This window comes from Macrosteles quadrilineatus, unplaced genomic scaffold (genome assembly GCF_028750875.1).
Source record: "Macrosteles quadrilineatus isolate MER2022 unplaced genomic scaffold, UCM_ALF_1.0 Scaffold_3__2_contigs__length_128488019, whole genome shotgun sequence".
In the NCBI taxonomy this organism is placed as follows: domain Eukaryota; kingdom Metazoa; phylum Arthropoda; class Insecta; order Hemiptera; family Cicadellidae; genus Macrosteles; species Macrosteles quadrilineatus.
In genome coordinates, this window is record NW_026542596.1 from 15,995,913 (window position 1) to 16,019,745 (window position 23,833).

Below are 23,833 nucleotides of genomic sequence, written 5' to 3' on the forward strand. Positions count from 1 at the left end.
ACGGCGTATATCCATGTATATCTAGTGCCAGGGCTACAGTGCGACTTTGGCTGCCTCAACTTAGGGTGGCGAGGACTATAGCTATGGAATTCGATTGTGGGGAAACTCTGCTGCCTCCAACAAAATATTCACTTGGCAAAGAAAAGAAAAAAAACTATTAGGACTATTATGGGTTTTACTAAACTTGAATCTTGTAAACATAGTTTTATTCAGATAAATATTTTAACTTTGCCATCACTGTATATTTTTAATTTTTTCCAACTTTATGTATGTAAAAGAAAATTTAGCTAACTTTCCCATGCAGCGCAGCAGTCATCGTCACAACAGTAGAACTAAGCACAATATTGTTACACCTTATATTAGATTAAGTAAAACCGTCAAATGCTACCATTATCAACAGTATCTATTGTTTAATGAGTAACCATTAGAAATTAGAACTCTGTCTGTAAATAATTTTAAATCGTATGTAATGACATTCTTAAAAACAAAATGCCTTTTACACTGTAGAAGATTTTTTAACTTGTAGGTTAAGCCACCAATGTCATGTGGATAAAGTAGTATCTAAGTTGAAAACACAAAAAATGCTACATACAACCCTATGTGTTGTACTGATTGACGTTGCCTACTACTGTAATAAGTTTAATGCCATTAATAAATTCTTATTGAGTCTATGAAGACGTGACTACAAAATGTATTACTATGAATGAATAAAACTTACTTGCGTTTTTTTCTAAACCCTTGATTGTAACAGAAACCACATTTTGTTTAGGTTTGTTCCTTATTTGTATGATAACTTCATGACTATGCATGATTTCATTAATATCATTCATGTTGGTAGTCAAATAGTTCTCAGGCACATCAAAGATCAAAAGAAGAGGTAACATGCCCTGTAAACAATAATTATATAAATACAGTCTGTTGTTACAACAAAATTTATACTACCAAAATATTTAGTAATTTTGTTAATGGACAGCATATTGTTATTCATTCAAAGCTGAGTCTTGTAAAATTGTGAATTTTAATACTCTGAGCTTATGGTACTTTCTCCAAAAGCCAACCACAGCTGCACAAGCGTTTCTCAGTAAAAACTGAAACATTTAATGTTGTCCTCACACAGGCCATGGAAGAACAATATTTAGATTTATTAAATACCCCCGCCGCCGCGAACCTGTCGACTAAGCGAATTTACATTTGTCTGAATTGATTTTCAATTAAATCTATTTATACAGTATAACAGTAATATACCCATGTAGCACAGATGGTTGGGCCAACGTTGGTAAATTGTGGAGCCACACAGTTGGCCAACGGTAGAAATGTCACCTCTTTAAACTGTTTTCCAGCCAACCATTGTCCAACCGTTTTATTTCACACAAAATAATAAAGATTTAGTACGAAAAGCATAATTATTAGTTGAGTAAATTGATTAAATAGTTCATAAAAACAAATTTTGAAAAAAAACTAGAACAACATTTTTTTGGCCCAGACGGGTCTCGAACCCGGGTCCTTCGACTTATGAGCCTCTTACTTTACCACTGAGCTATCTGTGATTGCTGATATAGAGAGTTTTCAAGTGGTGAAAGAGTAGCCGACAGTTGCAATGGTCGCAATACTTCAAACATTTTTGATACTACACAGTATAATATGATTCTGTTAATCTGTTAAGGCATCATAAGTAGTTTTTTTTTTTTTTGGAGTTAGAGAGGATACTGGTATTTGAATGATTAATTAATTACCGTTAGATTGTTAATGCTATTATAATTGCCTGTTATATGATTAATTACTCTTTCCCCTTAAATTGTTGCAAATAAGTTAAAGAATATTAATTTAAAAAATATTTGCATTATTAAAATTATTAAAATTCATTGTTGTAGCGCCGGAACTGTAATATATAAAATATCTGGTTTTACAATACCTTTATCAGTTCCAAAAACTTTTGGAAACTTTTGGAACTGATAAAGGTATTGTAAAACCAGATATTTTATTATAATTATGTTGTGAAAGCTAGACCCAGAGAATGAAAGTCGTGTAAACTCAACTATGGACCATTGTTGGTCCAACAAAAGTATCTTTTGTTGGTCCAACGGAGTGAAAAACGGTTGGACAACGGTTGGCTTGATGTATGATACCCAGCAATGCATATTAATGTATTTCATTAACAATGAACCAATGTTGGTCCACAGTTGTAAATATTGGTTGGCCCAACTACGAGATATACAGTTGGACAACGGTTGGTTGGTTGTGGAAGCTCCAACCAACCATCGACCAACTGTCCCACAGTTGGCCAACGTTGGCCCAACCATCTGTGCTACATGGGTAATGAAGGAGAGCACTACAGGAAGAACGGGAATTACTTGGAGAGTTTTTGAGCAAATGGAAGATTTAGAGTTTGCAGATGATGTTTGTCATATATATGCAACAAGGCAGCAGTTACAGCAGAAAACAGAAAAACTTAGAGAAGAGGCCTTAAAAGCGGGACTTTAAATAAACAAAAGAAAGACAAAATATATGAAGGTAAATGATGAGGCTCGAGGTACTATTATTCTTGAAAACGAGGAAGTTGAGGAAGTAGGAGACTTTTGTATTTAGGTAGTGTTATAGAAAAGAATGGAAGAACAGAAAATGACGTAAAAAGAAGAACAAATAGAGCCTTTGGAGCATTCAGTGTTCTGAACAAAGTCTGGCGAACAAACAGTTTTTCACTTAAAAACAAACTAAGAATCTTAAATTCAAATGTAAAAAGTGTGCTGCTGTATGGTTGCAAAACTTGGAAGCTTAGCAGAGCAATAACTAATAAACTACAAACAAGTGTAAAAGTGCCTGAGAAGACTTTTGAGAATAAGGTGGCCCGAAACAGTAACTAATGATGAGTTGTGGTGTCGCTCAAACCAAGAGCCAATTGAAGTACAGATAAGAAGAAGAAAATGGATATGAGTAGGGCACCCATTGTGGAAGGAAAATGGAGACGTGGCTAAGGAGGCATTGGAGTGGAACCCACCTGGAAGCAGGAGAGTTGGAAGACCCAGAAACACTTGGAAAAGGACGTTGGTTGAGTAGTTGAAGGAGAAAGGAAAAACCTGGGAAGGGATCAAGAAGGAATCAACCAACAGAGGGTCCCAAACATACATAGTTCCTCTTTTATAGATATCTACATATATAAAATCTTCTATATATATATAATAGGCAAAGCCCTCACTGACTGACTGACTCACTCACTCACTCATCACTAACTCTCCCACTTCCCATTTACCTAGGAGGCTGAAATTTGGTACACTGATTCTTTAGGCATTAAATAGGAAAACTAAGTTGTTTTTATCCTGATCGGACTCTCGGGCTCCGACCCAGTGGCTCTGGAGTTTCCCATGTTAACCTTATGAGTACTCATATTTAAATGGAATTAATGAATCTTAACAGCTGTTTTAATTAAACAAGTTGGTTCTGTTCTATGATGTTCAATAGCATTAAAGTTACAAGGATTACCAACAGGGTGCAGTACTATTATTTTTTTTTAATTTATGACAACAGCTAATTTGCAACCAAAAGGTGAGTGAGCGTAGCGAACGAACTTCAACCTGGAGGCGAGTTAGCGTACAACTTCAATCAGGACGTGATTGAGGCATGCGAACGAGCTCATCTTGAAAATTAAGACGTTAAACGGGGCAAAGCCCGCCGGTACAGCTAGTATTATATGTAGAGTATAGAATATAATATAGAATAGATAGATAAACTACAACTGGTCTGTGTGGATATATAATGTCTACCTCAGTGTCCAAAAGGCAGAGGTTAAACACATGTATAGGATAACATATATCTGTTTAAATAAAGTCCTAAGTACACTGTTAACTTACAAAGCACTAACTTACTAAGTTAACTTACAATAAGCTGTTGCCTGGCCAGATACACGCTGTGAATGTTTCCTGAGATCGTAACACTGCTTCGCTTCAGCGGAGGGATGTTCGGGTCTGTCGCATCGGGAAAGACGATGTTTACTCCGGTTCTGCGGATAATCTGCTTCAGATTCTCGTGGTTTTTACCCACCACAATGCTATGGTGTTGTGGGGAAATCTCCATCATCATGAGGATGGATACCTGTCCCTGATCAATCAATACACAAATATACAAATCACATACTGACATTGCCAATGTCAGTACTACTACATAAAATACACTCGTATGTCATGGTTTGAAAATGTTCAAAATAATCTATGAATTGGATTGTACACAGAATTTTACTTGTGATTTTTTTTTTAAGAATACAATGGTGTCACACAAATTTTGGGTTATACGTTAGCCCTTTGAGCTCTTGGAATTTTTAATTGATTAAGGTATTTATATTTCTATCAAATTCCCCTCTCGTTTTGTAAACACTAGTCATGATTTTTATGAAACAAACATCTGTTGCAAGTCAAATTTAGCAAACTGTCTGAGATGACTCACAAAGATTCACCCTATCTGTTGACTCTTCCACCCATAGGTAGGTGAGTACAAGTGCAAAACTTGACTCATGCCAGGTCAATGCACATGTCGGGTATAGTTTTGAACAAATTATGTTGAGCCGCACTCACAATGTCGTCCTGTAATCCAGCTACTAGGAGGTCACGAATTGTGGATATTTATAGGGATGCACTGTGGGTGCGATGCTCCCTGGTGTGGATTAACGTCCGCACTAGTGAGTACTACGACTATCCGCAGTACTATCCCGATAACTAGACCAATTCGTAAATTACAAGGAAAAAATGTGGTTCGGATTCCACTATAAAACTGTAGGTCCCTTAGTTGCCATTAGCTGTATGGGCTATTAATTAACAGCTGTGCCTAAGGAACATGTCGACCTTAGTCACTAACAAGACTACAAGATCGCGCCACTCATCCTACACTCATCCTTCACTCATATTTGGGTTAAAATATGCACATAGTGGCGTCCCCATCTTAAATAATTGATAATAATAATTGACATAAATACAAATAAGTAAAAGTTTGGAAATATGTTATATGCTTTGTTGTCTTGTGTTTGATGTATCAGTTTTCAAAGATCAAAGAGTTGTAATGATGTGAATGTTTTAAACAAAAAACTAATTGCATGCATGAAATATTAATCTATGCTGAGAATCTAGAGTACTTTTACTCACTGTGAGATAAAAATTGTGTCACCCAATTTGCTTGTAAGTATATTTTTTCTATTTAAAAACAAAGATATTTTAGGTTTAAGATATTTTAAGCAAGATATTTTTCCTATTTATTTGCAAGCTTACCACATTTTACAGTTTTTACACTGCATGTCATATGTCGACATCTTTCTGTGATGTATACCAAGCAGTAGTGTAGCGGGCTCTCTGCTTTTTCCGAAAAACATATATATATAAATATTTGTAAGGGACCCATATTTTGTTTGCGAATGGTGAGCGTTCCTGCCCTGGATAATTTACTACTACACCATTGATACGAAGAACATTAAGTGGTGTGTTTTACAATAACGGTATGTTTAGCTACGCAATAATAGTATGTTATGTTACTAGTTCTGAAAATTTGGGTCTATCAAAAAACTAAAAGTGTGATCGTTCCCGTGCCAGAGGAAGTCAAATGCAGGATTATTATACGAGTCTGGTAAACACATTATGGAGTAACGTACAATATTTTACACCATACTACTCTAAGCTAACTTAACAATAAATAATCTGTACAAATCCTTATTTATTCACACCGACTACAGGACTAAAAATCACTACTCATAACCTATAAGAGAAAAGGTTGTTTTTGTTAATTACCACTCATTGTCAAATATAATCAGCTGGTTGGTGTCTGGAAAAAGCTCATTTCAGTACAGGAGTATGTAATGAAACCCCATTTGATTAAGCTGGTGGCAAACAGCTGTTTTCCAGACTAAATCTTTGCAAAGGAAGTTCGTTAAACTAGTGTAGTGTGGGGTAAAACCTATTCTGGTACCAGTTAATAGAATCAAAATAATACAGCTGGTGAAAAAATGTTATAATTTTCTTTGTATAAAAATACAGAAGGATCTTACCGCAAGGTTGTCACACATATGTTTCACCAGTAGATGAGTCGCTTCCTTGACCTTTGCCAACTCCCATTCACATCCCTTGACTAAGACCAGGGTGGAGTGAAGCTTTGGGCGGGTGCGGAACAGAACCTAGTCCAAGGTAAAAATAGCATATTTCTTTCTCGATATAGACAACTTAAAATTTCAGGAAAACACTTCAATAAGTCTAGCTTAGCTTCTCACTCATTGACAAGCAGGTAAGGAAACTTACTTTATTACGCTATATTAATTGTTTTATTCTTGATCGTTTTCATATTTAAAATTTAAGGTCTATTGAAATGTACAACTAGCTTTACTGTAGTATGTTTTTTATTGGCATTGGTTACCTGAACGTTGTACTTTTCCTGGATGCAGGAAATGTACGGTGAAGAAGCATCAGGTAAAGTATTTAGTGTTCCGAGAATCGGCAGCTCAAAACTGAAGATTAACGGAGTCAGTTCCTAAACACATTCATTAATTCAGAGTTGACTATATTTAATACTAATTTAAAGTTACCTATTTCTAGCTTATAATATTAATAGGACAAGGCACCCTTTATTATTATTGGTTTTCTAATTTGATCTTTTGCTATTTCTTTTTAGGAGACTAAAATATACTTCTGATCAAGTAAGTTGCTAGTTCATGTACTCAAACTCAGATGGTGATTTTGAAGTTCTAAGCCTGTTTAGCACAGCTGCCACTCCAATTTATTAAAATTTCACAAACACAGAGTAGAACCGTAAACTAACCAATACAAGAAGACTTGTCTCATCCCATTGTATTTTTCGAAGCTCGTTTTTTGTGTCTATTTCATGTCCGGTGACACTGATTGCTAATGTCGATGAAATTTTGATGTTATTATTTTAAGGTTAATTTAATAATTTGTGCTTTACTGTTTGGATATACAACTAGGGGACAAGTTATTGTTTACGATTAGATCATTTATTTGATTAAACAAGGTTTTAAATGACTAAAATAACAAAAAGCAAATTGTAAACAAAACACAACCTCTACAGTGCACCGGACAGAACTAACAATAAATTTGGCTTCAGCTGTTCCATGTGAAATATACTAAGGAACACCCAAAGTGGAAGATTCAAAAAACATATCCAAGCCGTAAAATCGAACAATAAAACATCCCAACGTTCAACGAATGCAGAACATATATTAGAAAACAATCATATTTATGGCAAATTAGAAGATTGTGCCAAAAATCTAAATTGCGAGAAAAAGGGTGAAAAAATTGATACAAAAGAAGAACTGCAAATATACCTATACTCAAAAGAACACGGCGACCAAATTCTCAATGTAATGCAAAAACAAAAACAAAATCCAATTCATGAAAAAATCAGACAAATCAGGGAAGAATCTTACATATTCACATGTTAAAAAAATACACCTAACCATTTAATCAAAATTTATTATGAATTCAAAACATATGTTATTTACGATTTATCTATATAAATAAAATTACAGTTTTGTCCGTACATTGCTTAGAATCATGCAGTTTTTGGTTATTTTTACATTTCATAGCCTAAGAAAGCCGAAACGAGTCTTATCTCAATTTCTGTCTGTATGTCTGTTTGTCTGTTTGTCCATTCTGTGATTCCGTCTGTAACGCCAAAATGTAATTTTACGCGGCCTACTCCTAGAAAACTAGAGTACCGATCCAGATTCTAATCATTTGTCTGTATTTACTGGATTGGTGAGAGTGTCTTTGGCTATAAAAAGATGGCCTCACTTCCTTGAAAACAAAATAACAAACCATCAAAAACCCAATTTTGTTCGATTTTTGTCAAATTTTCTCCTAAATGTTTACTATTACATTTTATGAAATAACGATCAGCTGTTTGGATTAGTTCTCACTTCTAGCTGTCACTGATATGTTTACATTAAAAGTTGCGTTTACAAATACCGCAACCATTTCCGATCAAGTTTTGTTAGCACATCCAAACCAAGTGAGATTAAAAACGTTGTGCCTTACTTAACCGGTTGATCTTTGTATTCTGAATCCTGATTAGTGACAACTTACAAGTAGAGGATCTCACATTTGAAAGCGTGACAGAGTTCAAATATTTAGGAGTGACTATTGATCAAGCCAACCAAGAAATGGCTGAAATCAACACAAGAATAATAAATGCCAACAGATGTTATTGGGCTTTACAAGGGCTTTTAAAAAGCAAACTACTCTCAAGAAAGACCAAGTTACGGGTCTATAAAACCATCATACAACCTGTAGTATTGTATGGGTCAGAAGTATGGGCAATGTCAAAACAGGCTGAAAAAAAGCTGATGGTGTTTGAAAACAAATTTTTAAAGTGCATCTATGGCCCCATAAATGAAGATGAAATATGGAGAATACGCACTAATAAAGAGATTCAAGAGCTATACAGAGACCCGGACATAATGGCCCAAATCAAATAGTGAAGATCAAATGGGCAGGCCATTTTGCAAGAAGAGAACAAAATGCAACAATTAAAGCGATAAATGAAGGACTACCAAGAGGAAAGCGGCCCTTGGACTACGACTTCGCTGGAAGGACCAAGTGGAAAAGGACTTGAGAAGATTGGGGGCAGAGGCTCAATGGATGCAAGACGGAGAGAGATGGTGAGGCATTGTTGGCGAGGCCAAAAACCTTCTGAGGTTTGAGTGGACTAATAGGTAAGGTAACTGTACATAACGGACTTGACGTACTGGTACGTCATCTGATGGAAATGGGTTAATGATGACCACGATTTTTACCAAAGAAGACAAAAGGAAAAAGGTTTTTAACACCAATGTTTATACTTTTAACCCATTTCCCCACTTTACCCTCAATCATTGCATTAGTGCCAACTCTTTAGCAATCTGGAGATGAATGTCGGCATCGGATATGTTTCTTGTAGGCTCATCGTGCACACGGCGGGAGATTCAATAATAAAAAAAAATTTACAACACAAAGTGTATAAGTCAGCTACAGAGCAGCAAATGATGTCATTTTGTTCACAAATGATGTCAGTTAGTGGCAAAGGACCCTCTTTGCGGCCTACATGCAAACTAAGGAGTTATACGCAAAAACGGCCCTTACTTAAAACTGCCCTCATAACTTAGCATTAGGTACTTAGAACTGAACTAGAACAAATAAGATACAGTATTGTATGGCTCTCCATAGCTGTGTTTATCCATAGGCAGGCAGGTTACCAACCTTTTATTGTCCTCATATTTAAAAACTGTTCAACAAAAATGCTAGAAATCGATAACATTTTTAATTCTGTACAATGCTTCATTAAACCTTCCTTGCAGAAAAAGTAGTGATAGTTTACACCATGAAAGTAAAATTTTGGACCTTAAGATTTATGCAAAATATCACATCAAATGGTGATTTCACTAGGAATTATTGTCACTGGATGGCAACTTACATCTTGTTGTCACTTTGAAAAGGCTGGTGTTTTTCTTGGTACAAATTTATGCGTATCAAGAATATTTGAAATTTAGTCAAACAGTTCTAGACATACCCTGACTCTAGCCCGAGCCTTCTCCACCCCTTCCATCTCCCCTGCGATGGACACCTGGTTACTCTTCTCATGAGGGTTGTTGCGGTTGGAGTCTGGGAAGTGTATGTGACAGCCTGTGTCTTGCATCACACTCTTGATGCTTAGTCCTCCTCTGCCAATAATGTGAGAATGGTCTGTGTAGCTCACATCCAGCTTCATGGTCACTCTGTTGCTTTGCTGTAATGGAGAGTCAGTAGCGTAATCAAGTACAGTAGTAACATTGATTTGAACACATTTTGACATAGAAAATACCAGGGTAGAAAATTAATTCTATTGTAGAGTCTTAACTATTCTACTTTTGTTATCTGACCTTCCATGCAGGGGATTGTACTTTAAAATCATGTCCAGGCCCCTGTATAGCGTTAATACTTTTCAATAAAACACCCTGGGCTGCCAGCAGCTTTCATATCGGGGCTCAGGAGAACTTTGAAAATAAAAATAGCTAAAAACTAGTTTCAACAATAATGTGTGTTTTTTAAGGTCTAAGTACTGATGGAAACTTTTGTGAATTAGGTAGATGTTTTTTTAGCAAACAATAAACACAATATTGTTTACAAAATCTTTGAAAATTTAGGGCCCCTAAAAAATGGCAACTTTGGATTCATCCCAGTTAGCCCATATACAGAGTGTGGCTTATGTGCGGCATGACTGAACATTGTAGCGGGTACATAATTTGTATGCCGCCTGACTTAAACTCCAAAGATACGTGTTAAACTTAGCGCTTTTGACTGTAACTTACCTTTGTTTATGCATGTTTCATACCATCGTAGATTTCAAATGCAGTTCATCAACTCATAAAATAGGTACACTTCTTGTACTATCTCTCTTGTCTTAGTACAAATTGAGATCTGAGGCTGAATGAGCTTGTGTTGCTTTATAACTTACTACATTTTAATCAGTAAGGTAAGGTAATGGGATTTTACTTTAGACTTTAGGGATACTGTACATTGGTTATAACTATTAACTTGTAGAGTGACCATACCCGTGTGTCCAGTACTGCCATAACTTTTGACTTTGCTGCCAACACATCATCTTCCCTTCCTGATATTCTAATGTGTGGATCTGAAAAATGTTGGAATAAAGAGTAGCTAATTCCATGCCATACAACCATTCAGAAATATGTTTGCTTCATTTTTTAGAGCCATCATAAACTGATGGAGTTAAATGTGAGTACACCAATATTGGCAACATTGTCAGTAACAACGTTCTTGCCTTCATTGGACTTGAAGAAATCTCTCTTATACCAACTCAAAACTTCCTTGGTTATAAATACTGTCAGTTACAGTGAAATATTTTAGTTTTTTATGGTGTAAATGTGTATGCCTTTCTTGTGGCAGACTGGCCTCTTCCATTTAGAATAAATTAATTTTACTGTGGATAAATAATTTACTATTTGTTGTTTGCAAAGCAGATGTAAAGAGTTACACATTATGGTACAAAATATTGCCTTTGGAATATATGTGACTTGGATATCATAAAACATAAAACATCCTTTCTAGCAAACCGTTGTCACTCGTCAGTGGCTTAAACTTGGATAAGTAACTGGACTTGAGTAAGATTAAACTAAGTAAAAGAATACCTTTTTTAGACTTGGCTCCAATCTTGAGACGAGATGGCCATGAAATGTGTGTGCATGTCTCATGCATGACCTGGAAGTGAAAATAGACTTTTACAGTTTCAGAGACAAGTGAACAATAGAAATCTAATGCTTAAATTTATTAAATGTTCAATGCATTATTTTGTCTCTGTCTTTTAAATTTCCAGATATTTATAAGGAGCAAATTAAAATAAATATATGGATTTAGGCCTATCATTCAGTAAACTCTCTTTAATCCAGACCCCATTAATACGGATTTCATCTCATTCGAACAATAATTTTACAGAAATTTATAAATGTTTCATACAGTATGGTACAGCTAAGTTTGAAATGGGTTATTGAAAAATACACAACTTTATTGTACAGTTTCCAGTGCCTAAGTAGCTTACCATAGGTAATTATTTATTTTTATTTCACTATTATCTATTCAAGCTAATTTCTGTAAAAAGTGTTTCATTGTATACAAAGGCCCAAGAGTCCAAAGAGGCGCTGCCTTTCTTCATATTAAATTTATTTAATTTAATCCAGACTTTCAATGATCTGGGCTAATTAATCCTCAATTAATTGATGGGGGTCTACTGTATATTGGTTATTATCATGTATTAAATTCAAAATACAGGAACACACTTTTATGAAATATCTTCATTAATTCTACTGTATAAAAATATATTTCTCTTAAGGCTTTGGTACCAGTTTGGCCATAGAGTATTATATAACTAACGGTATGTACAGTATTAATAATTTGTCTACAGTTAGGCACCGAATTTGTTCTTCCTCTGAAGTAAAAAAATACCATTACTATTTCATAGGAATAAAAAAGGTAAAGATTTAGGGAAAGTAAAGGTTAAAATAAATAGTTTAGAATGGAATATCCAAAATAAAATGTTAATGAAGCCCCAATTGTTTACACCATATGTAGGGATGAAAACAATGTATATTTTAACTTACTCTTTGGAAAAATTCATCAGCTGGCTCGGTCAGTTCATCTGCCACTGAAAACCCCAGACAGGTTAAGTTAATGTGACAGTTATATAATCTTGTAACATTTTTGTATTTTATATTGAACCTGTGCATTATTATAATATTATTACTAGATTATCCAATATTCATAGAGGTATTTCATTTTCCATTTTAGTACTATATTAGCCCACAATTATTTTTGCATCAATGTCTGGTCCCTTGTTTAAATAGATGATCCAATCCAAACTATTAATTGCTTGTCCTCTGGTACTGTGACCAAAGTATAAAATAAAAATGTTCAACTGTTGCCTAAAACAAGATAGAAACATGTAGTCAACATTATACATTACCGGTACCAACATGAGACACACACAAAACGTAAACTTCAAACTTTAAATGAAATTAAATGTAATTTCTACTTTATTCAGGTTCTACTTTCTGGCAGTTGACCTCTAAACACTAACAATAATAACATAACTATAACTACAAACAAACTCCATATGTGCGGTATCTCATAAGATTAACAGAATAAAAGCAACATACCTGTAGTCTAAAATAAAACAAAATAGGTCTAATGTTAAATAGCATTATCATCAATTTCTTTCCTGCTTATAATAATCATACTAATAAGTTACCCCGTAAAGCGATCAAAAAGTTTGGCAAGATAGTTTGTGTCTACAGGAAGGGGTAAAGCCCGCTAATAGCCTGCTTCCTAACACACAGTCACACACTTACACCGGATGCTGCACTCACATTATTATAGGTTGATAAATCTGTTTGCACTACAAAGTCATAATCTATCTATCTATGTTTGCTTGTACGTATGTATGTATGTATGTATGCTTGCTTGCTTGCACCAAGATCTCGAAAACGGCTCCGACGATTTTCTTAAAATGTTGTAAATAGTTTATTCCTGGCCTAAAAACGAGTTAACCGCAGTTAGAACTGCCAACAAAATCTAATTACGTAGAAAAATGAAACTGAAAGTCACATTTTTTTAACATTAGTCTTATGGGTTGCTAAGTAACCATCTTGGCTGAATTAAATAACAACGAAAAAGTAAACAGAAGACTTGTAAGTTGTCTATCAACAGTATAATAGCAAATTAAAAATACAGTTCAAAAAGAATAACATCAGTTGTTACTTTTGAGCAAAGATTATACTGAAGATTACTCGATACATTGTAGTCAAGGGTAGCAGTGCGGAGTATGGGATCTGTTTGTGACGATTAGATTAAGGTATCTACAATACTAAAATGCTATGGGAAGGGAGGGAAACAGGTCCGCGACGTAGGAAGTGATGAAGGAAATAGTAAAGGCGAGCAGTCCGGAGTGTGGGAACTGTTTATGACGATTAGATTAAGTTATCTACAATCCTAAAATGCTATGGGAAGGGAGGGAAACAGGTCCGCGACGTAGGAAGTGATGAAGGAAGTAGTAAAGGTGAGCAGTCTGGAGTGTGGGAACTGTTTATGACGATTAGATTAAGTTATCTACAATCCTAAAATGCTATAGGAAGGGAGGGAAACAGGTCCGCGACGTAGGAAGTGATGAAGGAAGTAGTAAAGGCGAGCAGTCCGGAGTATGGGAACTGTTTATGACGATTAGATTAAGGTATCTGCAAACCAAAAATGCTATGTGAAGGGAGGAAAATAGGTCCGCGACGTAGGAATGTGGACAAAGTGGTGAAGGAAGTAGTCAAGGCGAGCTGTCCGGAGTGTGGGATCTGTTTATGACGATTAGGTTAAGATATATGCAATCCTAAAATGCTATGAGAAGGGGGGGGAAACAGGTCCGTGACGTAGGAAGTGATGACGGTAGTAGTAAAGGTGAGCAGTCTGGAGTGTGGGAACTGTTTATGACGATTAGATTAAGGTATCTACAATACTAAAATGCTATGGGAAGGGAGGGAAACAGGTCCGCGACGTAGGAAGTGATGAAGGAAATAGTAAAGGCGAGCAGTCCGGAGTGTGGGAACTGTTTATGACAATTAGATTAAGATATCTACAATCCTAAAATGCTCTGGGAAGGGAGGGAAATAGGTCCCCGACGTAGGAAAGTGATGAAGGAAGTGGTAAATGCGAGCAGTCCGGAGTGTGGGAACTGTTTATGACAATTAGATTAAGGTGTCTGCAATCCTAAAATGCTATGGGAAGGGAGGGAAACAGGTCCACGACGCAGGAAGTGGTGAAGGAAGTAGTAAAGGCGAGCAGTCCGGAGTGTGGGAACTGTTTATGACGATTAGATTAAGGTATCTGCAATCCAAAAATGCTATGTGAAGGGAGGAAAATTGGTCCGCTATGTAGGAATGTGGACGAAGTGGTGAAGGAAGTAGTCAAGGCGAGCTGTCCGGAGTGTGGGAACTGTTTATGACAATTAGATTAAGGTATCTACAGTCCTAAAATGCTATCCGGGAGGGAAACAGGTCCCTGAAGTAGGAAAGTGATGAAGGAAGTATTAAATGCGAGCAGTCCGGAGTGTGGGAACTGTTTATGACAATTAGATTAAGGTGTCTGCAATCCTAAAATGCTATGGGAAGGGAGGAAAACAGGTCCACGATGCAGGAAGTGGTGAAGGAAATAGTAAAGGCGAGCAGTCTGGAGTTTGGGAACTGTTAATGACGATTAGATTAAGGTGTCTGCAATCCAAACTAAGAAGTATAATCTCAAAATAGTGCTAGATAAAGATAAGTATACACACTACCAGTCATTGTCGACTTATTTTCACTTGGTTATGACTGATGTATTTTTTTCGGCCGCCATCTTGGATCCGCCATTTTGAAATATGATAAATTATTTTAAATATGAATGGGGTGTTGTGACCCATCATTTCGGATTACATTTTTAAGCTGAACTCAATTCCATGATCCGTTTTTCATTTTCATATTTTGATTTTGAAATATTCACATTTTTAACCAAACAAATTCAATATCTTACTTTTTAAATGCACAATGTTAAAATGGGCTATAGATAAAGTTTTAAAAAGCCCTCATAACTTTTGAATGAATCAAGATTTTTAAAAACGGTAAAACAGGGTAAAAATTTAATTTGAAATAATGGGTCACAACTCCACCTTTACATTTGAAAAAAATATTTTGCATCCAATATGACGGATCCAAGATGGCGGCCGGAAATGACCACCTTGTCAAAATGAAGTACTTACTACCGGTACCCAACAATGTTTGGAAGTGGTCTGGGATTGATATTTTAAGAAATGTAGAAAAAAGTTGGGGGGGGGGCAATTAAAACTCACCCTGTATAGTAAGATATAGGAAAGTCATAGAACACCGCCAAGAAGAAGAAATAGAAATAATGGTTTTTTTTTAGAATTTATAATCGTTATTATGGAATACCTAATGCGGCTATGAGTGGGAAATTTTTTTAGAAAAGACTAAAAAACAAGATCAGATTTTGAAAAATAATACGATATTTAAGAAATGTGGATTATATGGAACTTTATGTAGGCCTATGTCATGAATATTGAATATTTCCATAATCTTTGAGTGGACTCTTTTAAAGTCATTGGAAATTATGACTGTTATTCGTTTTAAAATAACGCCTGTAACACTTCGCAATTGCTCGAATTCGAGCAACGAGGTACACTAGTTCTTATTATTCATCCACTCAAGTTCAAATAATAATTTGTGTTTATGCAGATTTCCAATCATTTATTAATATCTCAAAGGGACTTTTATTACAAAAAACAGCAAACTTCAGTAACATTAACAGGAGGTTTATGAGACGGGTTGGTTTTAAATTCAACCAGTTAAATTTAATTTTATTTGGGAGGAATAACAAATTATGTAATAGTCTAAAAACCCCCTTCAAAAATGAAAGTAAATGCATAAAGGAGTACAAAGCATGTGTATTTATCAGTATTCAGGACTAGTTGTGGTTTGCGAAGAATAAATATTGGCAATAGCTCAAAAGAACTAAACGATAAACTCACACGAGGATAGTACAGTAGTGCTCGACTAATCTGTAGGTTCGATCCTGATAATAGTTAGTTTGTTCCAGCTTTACGCTAGGCAAACAAAGAACTGATGCAAATGTATTCGACTTTTGGGTTTAGTCAATTGAAGAAAGCAAGATGCATCAGATAGTAGGCCTACTCCGCCGACCCAATCAAAATTCAAGTACGAGTATAAATTACTACAATATTTTTATATTTGAATCATTGAAAATATCGAGGAGTATTTCTTTGTAGTATGCTGTGTAACATGGTAATATTTGGAACAATAGAAAATGTAACCAGATAAATTCAATAGGGTGTATTTTTTAATGGAAAAATAGTTTTGAACACTTTCCTCAGTCACAATCCCCATACTTGAATCCCTTGACTCTTTCGTACTAACTAGGAAAATGTGTTAGTTATTATCAGTAAACCTGTTTATGAGTGAAAATTTAAAAACGTACGTTTTCATGTCCCTGGCCTTTTACTTCGTAGATACTGGATTTGTAGTTTATTATTATGTGTTTTAATATTTTTTGGGACGGGTGCAACATGTTACACACATTTATTTGGTTTTAAATAGGTTCTAGGTATTTTTTTCGTATTTTTAAAGTCTCGAAATTCACGACCATGACGTGTCCCTAGGGTACATTTTCCAACTTTCACGCTGTTTTTCGACTAATTATTCATGCCGAAATATATAAAGCCATATTTTTATGTCATCAATGGTTATTAAAATTACAAAAAAGGAGCATATTATAATTTTATTGTCATTACAAACTGACTACCATGACAAAATAAGTCTGTCCCTCGATTTGGCGTCACGACCATTTGGGAAAGATTTTCAACTTTGGAGCTCGACAGTGGCAAGCCTGGCGTCGATGGAGTCAGTTGGTTTTAGAGACTAGTTCGGGGTGTATGTCAGGATTGTAGTGCCGGTCGTTTCGAGTTGAAAGGAGGAATTACAAGATTAATAAAGGAAAGATTGTGTTTTTTGTAATTTTGGTGTGTCTATGACCGTACGCAGTCATTCGATGAAGTAGACATGGTGTTAATTTTTGTTTATAAGATATTTCAATTGCTAGATTAACCTAGAAGTCCACTTTGTATCCTCGAACATGAGGTTCAGGGCTACCGCCAGAACAGAGCCAAATAACACGTAATTTCACGACCAAAGTTTCACGACCATCGCGGGTTTTTTCACGACCAATCCAGCCTTATGGATTATAGTGTGTTTGGTCGTGACAATAACTTTAATATAATTGTAAATTGAACAGTTTAGTTCAATTGAAACACATATTTTTATTATAACTAACAGGATAATTGAAGGATTGTTTAGAAAGATTTAGATTATTCCAGACAATTCACGACCGTACCGCTTGTCCCTGACCATCACGTTTGTGATTTCTATCATAAAAATTTAAAAAATTAAAATATGGTCATATTTCAATGTTTTATACACAAAAGAAGCACACCTCTATACAAACATAACGATTTTTCGGGTCTCAGGTAAGTTTTTTCGGAGTTATACAAACTTAAAAAGATTTTATTGGCTTCATTCAATTTTTTGAGTTTTTTTATTTTTTTCTAGAAAGACCATATATACCAAAAGCTCAGTGACCTTTTTATTGTATAATGGTCATAAAAGTAAATTAGTTTATAGCAAAACATAGTTATAAAAATAACATTAACTATTTTTAATATTCATTTAAACGTCCGTTATGGTCGTGACAGGATTTTGTGTTTTTCCACTAAAGATGCTTTTTTAAAAAGAAACTACCATAAAGATATTGCGTTACCATGGACATTTTATGAAACTACAAATGTTAATAAAATAAAAATAATAGTAAAAGTTTTGGAAAAAGGGGAAAAGAATTTGCAAAGTGCTTTTCCTGAAAACGTACGTTTTTAAATTTTCACTCTTATCTGCGAATCTCTACCAAACATACGAAAAGGGGTTTGTCAACTTGTTACCTATTAAATTTAATCTAAAGGGATAAAAGCTGGTTTGAAAATAACCTGCAACTTTTTTCAAATATGCAGATGTAAAGAACAGTGAAAAACTGTCATCAACAACAAGTCTCTCATTTTCCTGTGAAACACGAACAAATACTGGTTATTTCGCATTGACATGCCCGATGGACAGAAAACACGCAAAAAACATGCTTCAAAAATAGACTACTGTATATAGGTTTGGGTTTTGTAGGTGTAAAACGAGAAATCAATTAATATATATCCAAAGAATGTACATACAAAGCTCTAGATCTATTATTTTAATTTTATTACTATTTTAATACATTTTATCCAAAAGGGTTATGTTGAAATAGTAGTTTACGCAATGATTGCGTTAAGTTAGTCTTTACGACACGAGTAGAAAATTAAAAACTTCTACGAGTGTCGTAAAGACTAACGCGAGTTGCGTACACTACTTTACCTACGACCGTTTTTTAATTACTAACAATCTGGTTTTTAGTTAGTAACAATCACTACTCATAACTTCTTAGAGAGGTTATGTTTTCGTTTATTGTCAGTGCCACTGAAAGTGATGCAACGACTTATTGTATAATCAGCTGATTTCATGTAATTACGTGTTTGTAAAACTTCGTTAAATAATAAGTTACCTTTTTCAGGGAGTAGGTTCTGCTAGCAGCATTCTTACCATAAATACTGTATCAGGTACAATTAGGGAAATATTGCATTTAATTTTTTTTTTTTGACAACTGAATTATTATAGTGAAAGAGTTAATTTATAGTTAGATCTCAGCATCGAATAATATAGAACATTATAAGCAGTTTGTGCTCTCATTTCCATCTCGTCAACTTCACTTTCACTAACTGACATTTTTAAAACAGTTTAATCTACCTTCCTTTAACTTCCACCAACTTAGGTTTAAGAATACGCGAGTATCAACAGGAACAAGTAAGATCAACAATTAAAATTGTCAACTGATCAGCTGATAAGTTGACGTTCGAAGCATTACAATTTTACTTCTTTTCCCTCAATTCTTGAACCTCATTGGTCCGTTACCCGTGTTGTTACGAGAAAAACTATGCTGTTATGAAAGTAAACAGCTGTTAAGTGAAACTTTTCAATTCTAAGAACTGAACTTAAATGTTTACTTTAAAAAACGGTCGTAGGTAAACCTGTGTTAAATAACACTTCTTGACAGGTATGGGCTGGCACTATTATTGGAATATAACAATTAAAACACTGGAAATACTAATAATTAATTGTTAAACTGTAAATACTAATAAAGCTAAGAAACTGTGTTTATTTATTAAATTACCAAACCCATTTTTACCATAAACCACCATAAATCATAAACATTCGCTATCTAAAATTAATTTTCAAACCAATAACAATTTGAAGCACGTATGATCATATTTGACTTTGATGTGTTTCTAAATCAAAATATAGCTCCTCTCAGTACTTTCCATATTTTAACGTGGCAATAAACTGTTTCAAAACTGTCGTTATCAGAACGAGTTTTATAAAAGAGTAAATTTGCAAAGATAGGTCGAACTCTTGGACCTCTTGTTGAACTGCGAGTTAGATAAACAAAAATGGCTTAGCCAGGTCTATTATTTTTAGTATTCACTGTTAAACAAAGAATTTAACTTATCTTCTATGATACTTTGCACAATCCACTTCAGCAAAAATTAACAGTTTAATAGCAAATATCAGTTTTACTTAAGTTAAGAACAGTGCATTATTTGTCTATTTGTCAAAATAACATGATTTGAATCTCAAGAACTGTGCTAATGATGAGAATTGGGCCTCAGTAGCACTACGACGGCATGGGTCAAATAAGGCCTACGTCGTCGTGGACGTGTTTCATTTGGTCTGCAAATAAACACAAATGCCATATGTAAACTATATCATAGCAACAGAGCCCGTTGTGGTTAAATACAACGGTCTCTAGTAAAATAATGGTTATGAGATCCATACACCACTTTACTCACTAACATTAATGGTACAGATTAAGCACATAACATTAGAATCACACACTTAACATAAAAAACACACTTTAAACACAAATGCAAATTGTTAACAACAACATTTAATAAAATAAAAATCAATTAAATAACAATATAACAATAAGATGTTAAATTATTAACACACGTTTCGAATGATTAGATTATGCATACTGGTAAACCGATTATTGCCATATATACAAATTATTGGTTTTTCTTTTCCGAGTCGTGTTAGCTCTTCTACCCGACCGAATTTCATAATTTTGTCCTAAAACTAAAGGTATGGACGTACCACAGATTTGCCATCAGGCTCAGGCATCGGCATTCATTTTGACGTATATTTCAAGTTATGCACTAAATGATACATTCCCTGTACATTTGGTTTTTTCGAGTTCGTTTGGCTCTTCAACCCGCCCGATTTTCATGATTTTGGTCTTAAAATAAAGCTATGCAAGCACATATTTGTAATCAAGCATCATCATTAATTTATCTAATGTATTACTCAACAAAAAAACATAAATTTGATTTTTATGATTTTTTACTTTAATTAAAGATTTATTCCAGCAGTTCTAATAACATTACCCTATATGTTTTGGTCTGAAAACTTTTAGTGAAATACCAGCTTAGATTTAAGCAATTGATTATTAAGATTCCGATCTTAATGATCCCACCTAAAGCACACTGCTGGATCACGAATCAACAATAATTATAATCATTTTAGTACTTATCTGCAATCAATTATACGTAACTCTATTTTTATTTAAGTTATTTTATATGTCTTGGTCTCGAAATACTTCAAAGGCTTAAGTTAAAGATACTGTATCGGTCAATCAGAAAACATAAATTTGATTATATCTTGGATATGGAATTTAGTTTGAGATATATTTACTCAATTCTAATTACGTTATTCTATTTGTTTTGAACTAAGAACCTTTAGTGAAATACCAGCTTCCGTTTGAATTATTAATTATTATTAAGATCGGACGCACCTAAAGCACACTGCTAAATCACGAACAACCCAAATAGTTCAAAAAATTGAGTTATTTATTATCGATTTATAGTCCAACAATCTTGCTTGCAACCTCAACAGTAACTGTCGACTTTGATGGGTTTCACCTAGTAAATCTAAAAAAATCAAAATTTCATAATTATTTGCAAATTTACACGAGTTAGGCTTTCCAATGACCTATTAATTAGTAAAATCGGTTCAGTAGAACTGTAGATTTAATTGTACAAAGTTTAACAACAACATCTTTAATTCAGTATTTGCTCACCACTATAAATTGGGAGGTTACTTAACGTTTTTTCAAATTACTTTGAAATGGTGAGGAAATCGACCACAATGGAAGGTGATATTCTGATAGAGAAAAAATTTCCTACAAATTACTATCATGTATTTCTTGAAAATACTCAATAAAGGCAGCCTAAAGTTGGCTACAAATATAAACTTGGAAAAAATGTGTTTTAAATGTAGGTACTATTGTTTTTTTCACCTCAAAACTGTAATAAAATCAAACTGTCATAACTATTTGTAAATATACACGAATTTGGCTTTCCAACGACCCATTAAGTAACAAAATCGGTCCGGTAGAAGTCTAGATTTAGTTGTACAAAGTTTAACAAAAATATATCTATTTCAGTATTTTCTCACCACTATAAATTTGGAGATCATTTAGCTTATTGCATATGTAGGGGAAATCAACCAAAGTGAATGTGATATTCTGAAAGAAAAGAAAGTTTACTACAAATAACTACTATGCATTTCTTGAAAATACTTAATAAAAGCAGCCAAAAGCTGGCTACAAATAGAAACTTGAAAACAGAAACTTGAAAAAGCAGTTTTTAATGTATTTTTGTTTTTTTACTGTTTCACCACAAATATTTAATAAAACCACACTTTCATTATTATTTGCAAGTCTACATGAATTAGGCTTTCCAATGACCCATTAATTAACAAAATCGGTCCAGTAGAAGTCTAGATTTAGTTGTACAAAATTTGACAAAAATATCCATAACTCAGTATTTTCTTATTACTATAAATTCGGAGGTTGCTTAGCTTTTTTCCAAATAACTTTTAAATGGAGACGAAATCGACCAAAGTGGAAGGTGATATTCTGATATAGAATAAAATTTCCTACAAAATGATACCGCATGCACTTCTTCGAAATACTCAAAATAAGTAGCGAAAAGTAGCACCCAAATAAAAAGTGTGAAAAACACCGTTTTCATGTATTTCTTATGGAAAACATGTGTTTTTTTTTAAATTTTCACCATAAATCATAACAAAAACAAACAAACATAATTATTTGCAAATCTACACGAGTTGAGCTTTCCAACGACCCATTAGTTAATTAAATCGGACCAGTAGAACTCTAGATTTAGTTGTACAAAGATTTTTGAAACTGAAATACCTTTGTAATGCATCAATTAGCTACAGTGCATGGCGTGCTATAATAAGTGCAAGGAAGCCCACTTTATTAGGTAACTGTAGGAAAAAAGAATGTTGAATATCTTTTTGGATTTTTCCGAAATAAACAAACAAACATTTGTTATAGTTTCGTCATCTGTTTCAATTTGAAACAATCGAAACTAATGTAAATGTACAATCAATATAAATTCGAACTTGAAATAGAGGACCTAACTAATAAACATTTTTGAAGTAGTTTTTTTTTTATTTCTACCACTTGAAGTACAAAATTCAACTTTTAAACCTCGAGTTAATTGGGATAATTTACTGTCCGATAGGATAAATTTCACTGTCGCTATTTTTAAAACGTTGAAAGAAAGGTAATTGTACAATTTTCTCTTTTGTAGCGAATTTTACCATGTGACTTGGAGTTAAATAATGATGATAATCGGGGTTAATTTATTTAATAATTTTTTAACTATTGTGTTTATGCTAATGTTTATGTTAGCAGTTGCCAGTTTTCTAAAAAAAATAAACCACTGGGTTTTAATATATAAGTGGATTTTACTAAATCTGGAAAACTCCACCAACCTCTGAGCATTACTTCCAGTTTACGCCTGTCCACGCGAAACCTTTCCTGGAAAAGTTGGTCGGCGCCGGTCATACCCAGCTGGAGGGCGAAGTCCTGGAGTTCCTCGCTGTAGCATGTCCCTCTTCCTGAGACACTGGTCCCGGTCGTCCCCTCGGACACCTCTGACATGGAGTCCATGGCTTTACCTTCCGGCCTCATCCTTCCTCGTCCACTGCTATCGCTATCGTCCTGGGCCAGACGAATCGGTTGAACAACGAGTAATCGAAAGTGTAACGAGTACTAATGCGAAAGTTCAATTCGGTTGTGTGTGGTTCAAACTTTGTTTTAATGTAAAATTGTTATTTAATAGTTTGTAGGATAAACTTTATTATATTGTTTGGAAGTTTAAATTAAATACTCGCAAAAGAAGATAGAAGTGTTTTCATAACCACTACACTACCGATAAAATTAATGTTCACTAAGTAGGAATCCAATCGATTGTAATCACCACATAGATTACGTAGTCCTTCCTCATGCAGTGATAACGGGCAGGAGCCTGCTAACTGATAAGGGCACTACTCTGATTGGCTGAAGACCATCACCTGACTCTTCGGCATTCAATGCACTGTATTCCAGTTGTTTCAAGTGAATTCTTTAAAAATATAATAACGTTTAATCTGACGTGTTACTGACTCAACCTAGTTTTTGACATTCAAGATAATTTGAACCAGTTGAATAACCTCTGTTAGCGTTTCGAAAAGGCGTAACTGTAAATATTCCAATGTTAAGTCAAATGAATGGAATCG

At 34.4% G+C, this 23,833-nt stretch overlaps 1 protein-coding gene across 1 annotated transcript in view; it reads right to left on the bottom strand.

The window, feature by feature from the left end:
• LOC128990799 (protein bicaudal C-like) overlaps positions 1-23,310 on the bottom strand; it is a 39,660-nt gene extending 16,350 nt beyond the window's left edge. The window contains exons 1-9 of the mRNA XM_054413380.1: positions 23,048-23,310; positions 12,113-12,156; positions 11,147-11,216; positions 10,550-10,629; positions 9,529-9,744; positions 6,382-6,495; positions 6,020-6,145; positions 3,874-4,092; positions 719-887 (exon numbers count right to left, since the gene is read on the bottom strand). Coding sequence (XP_054269355.1) covers positions 719-887; positions 3,874-4,092; positions 6,020-6,145; positions 6,382-6,495; positions 9,529-9,744; positions 10,550-10,629; positions 11,147-11,216; positions 12,113-12,156; positions 23,048-23,246 — 1,237 coding nt within the window. The 5' untranslated portion in view covers positions 23,247-23,310. The remainder of the gene's footprint in view (positions 1-718; positions 888-3,873; positions 4,093-6,019; positions 6,146-6,381; positions 6,496-9,528; positions 9,745-10,549; positions 10,630-11,146; positions 11,217-12,112; positions 12,157-23,047) is intronic.
• Between the last annotated feature and the right edge of the window lie 523 nt (positions 23,311-23,833).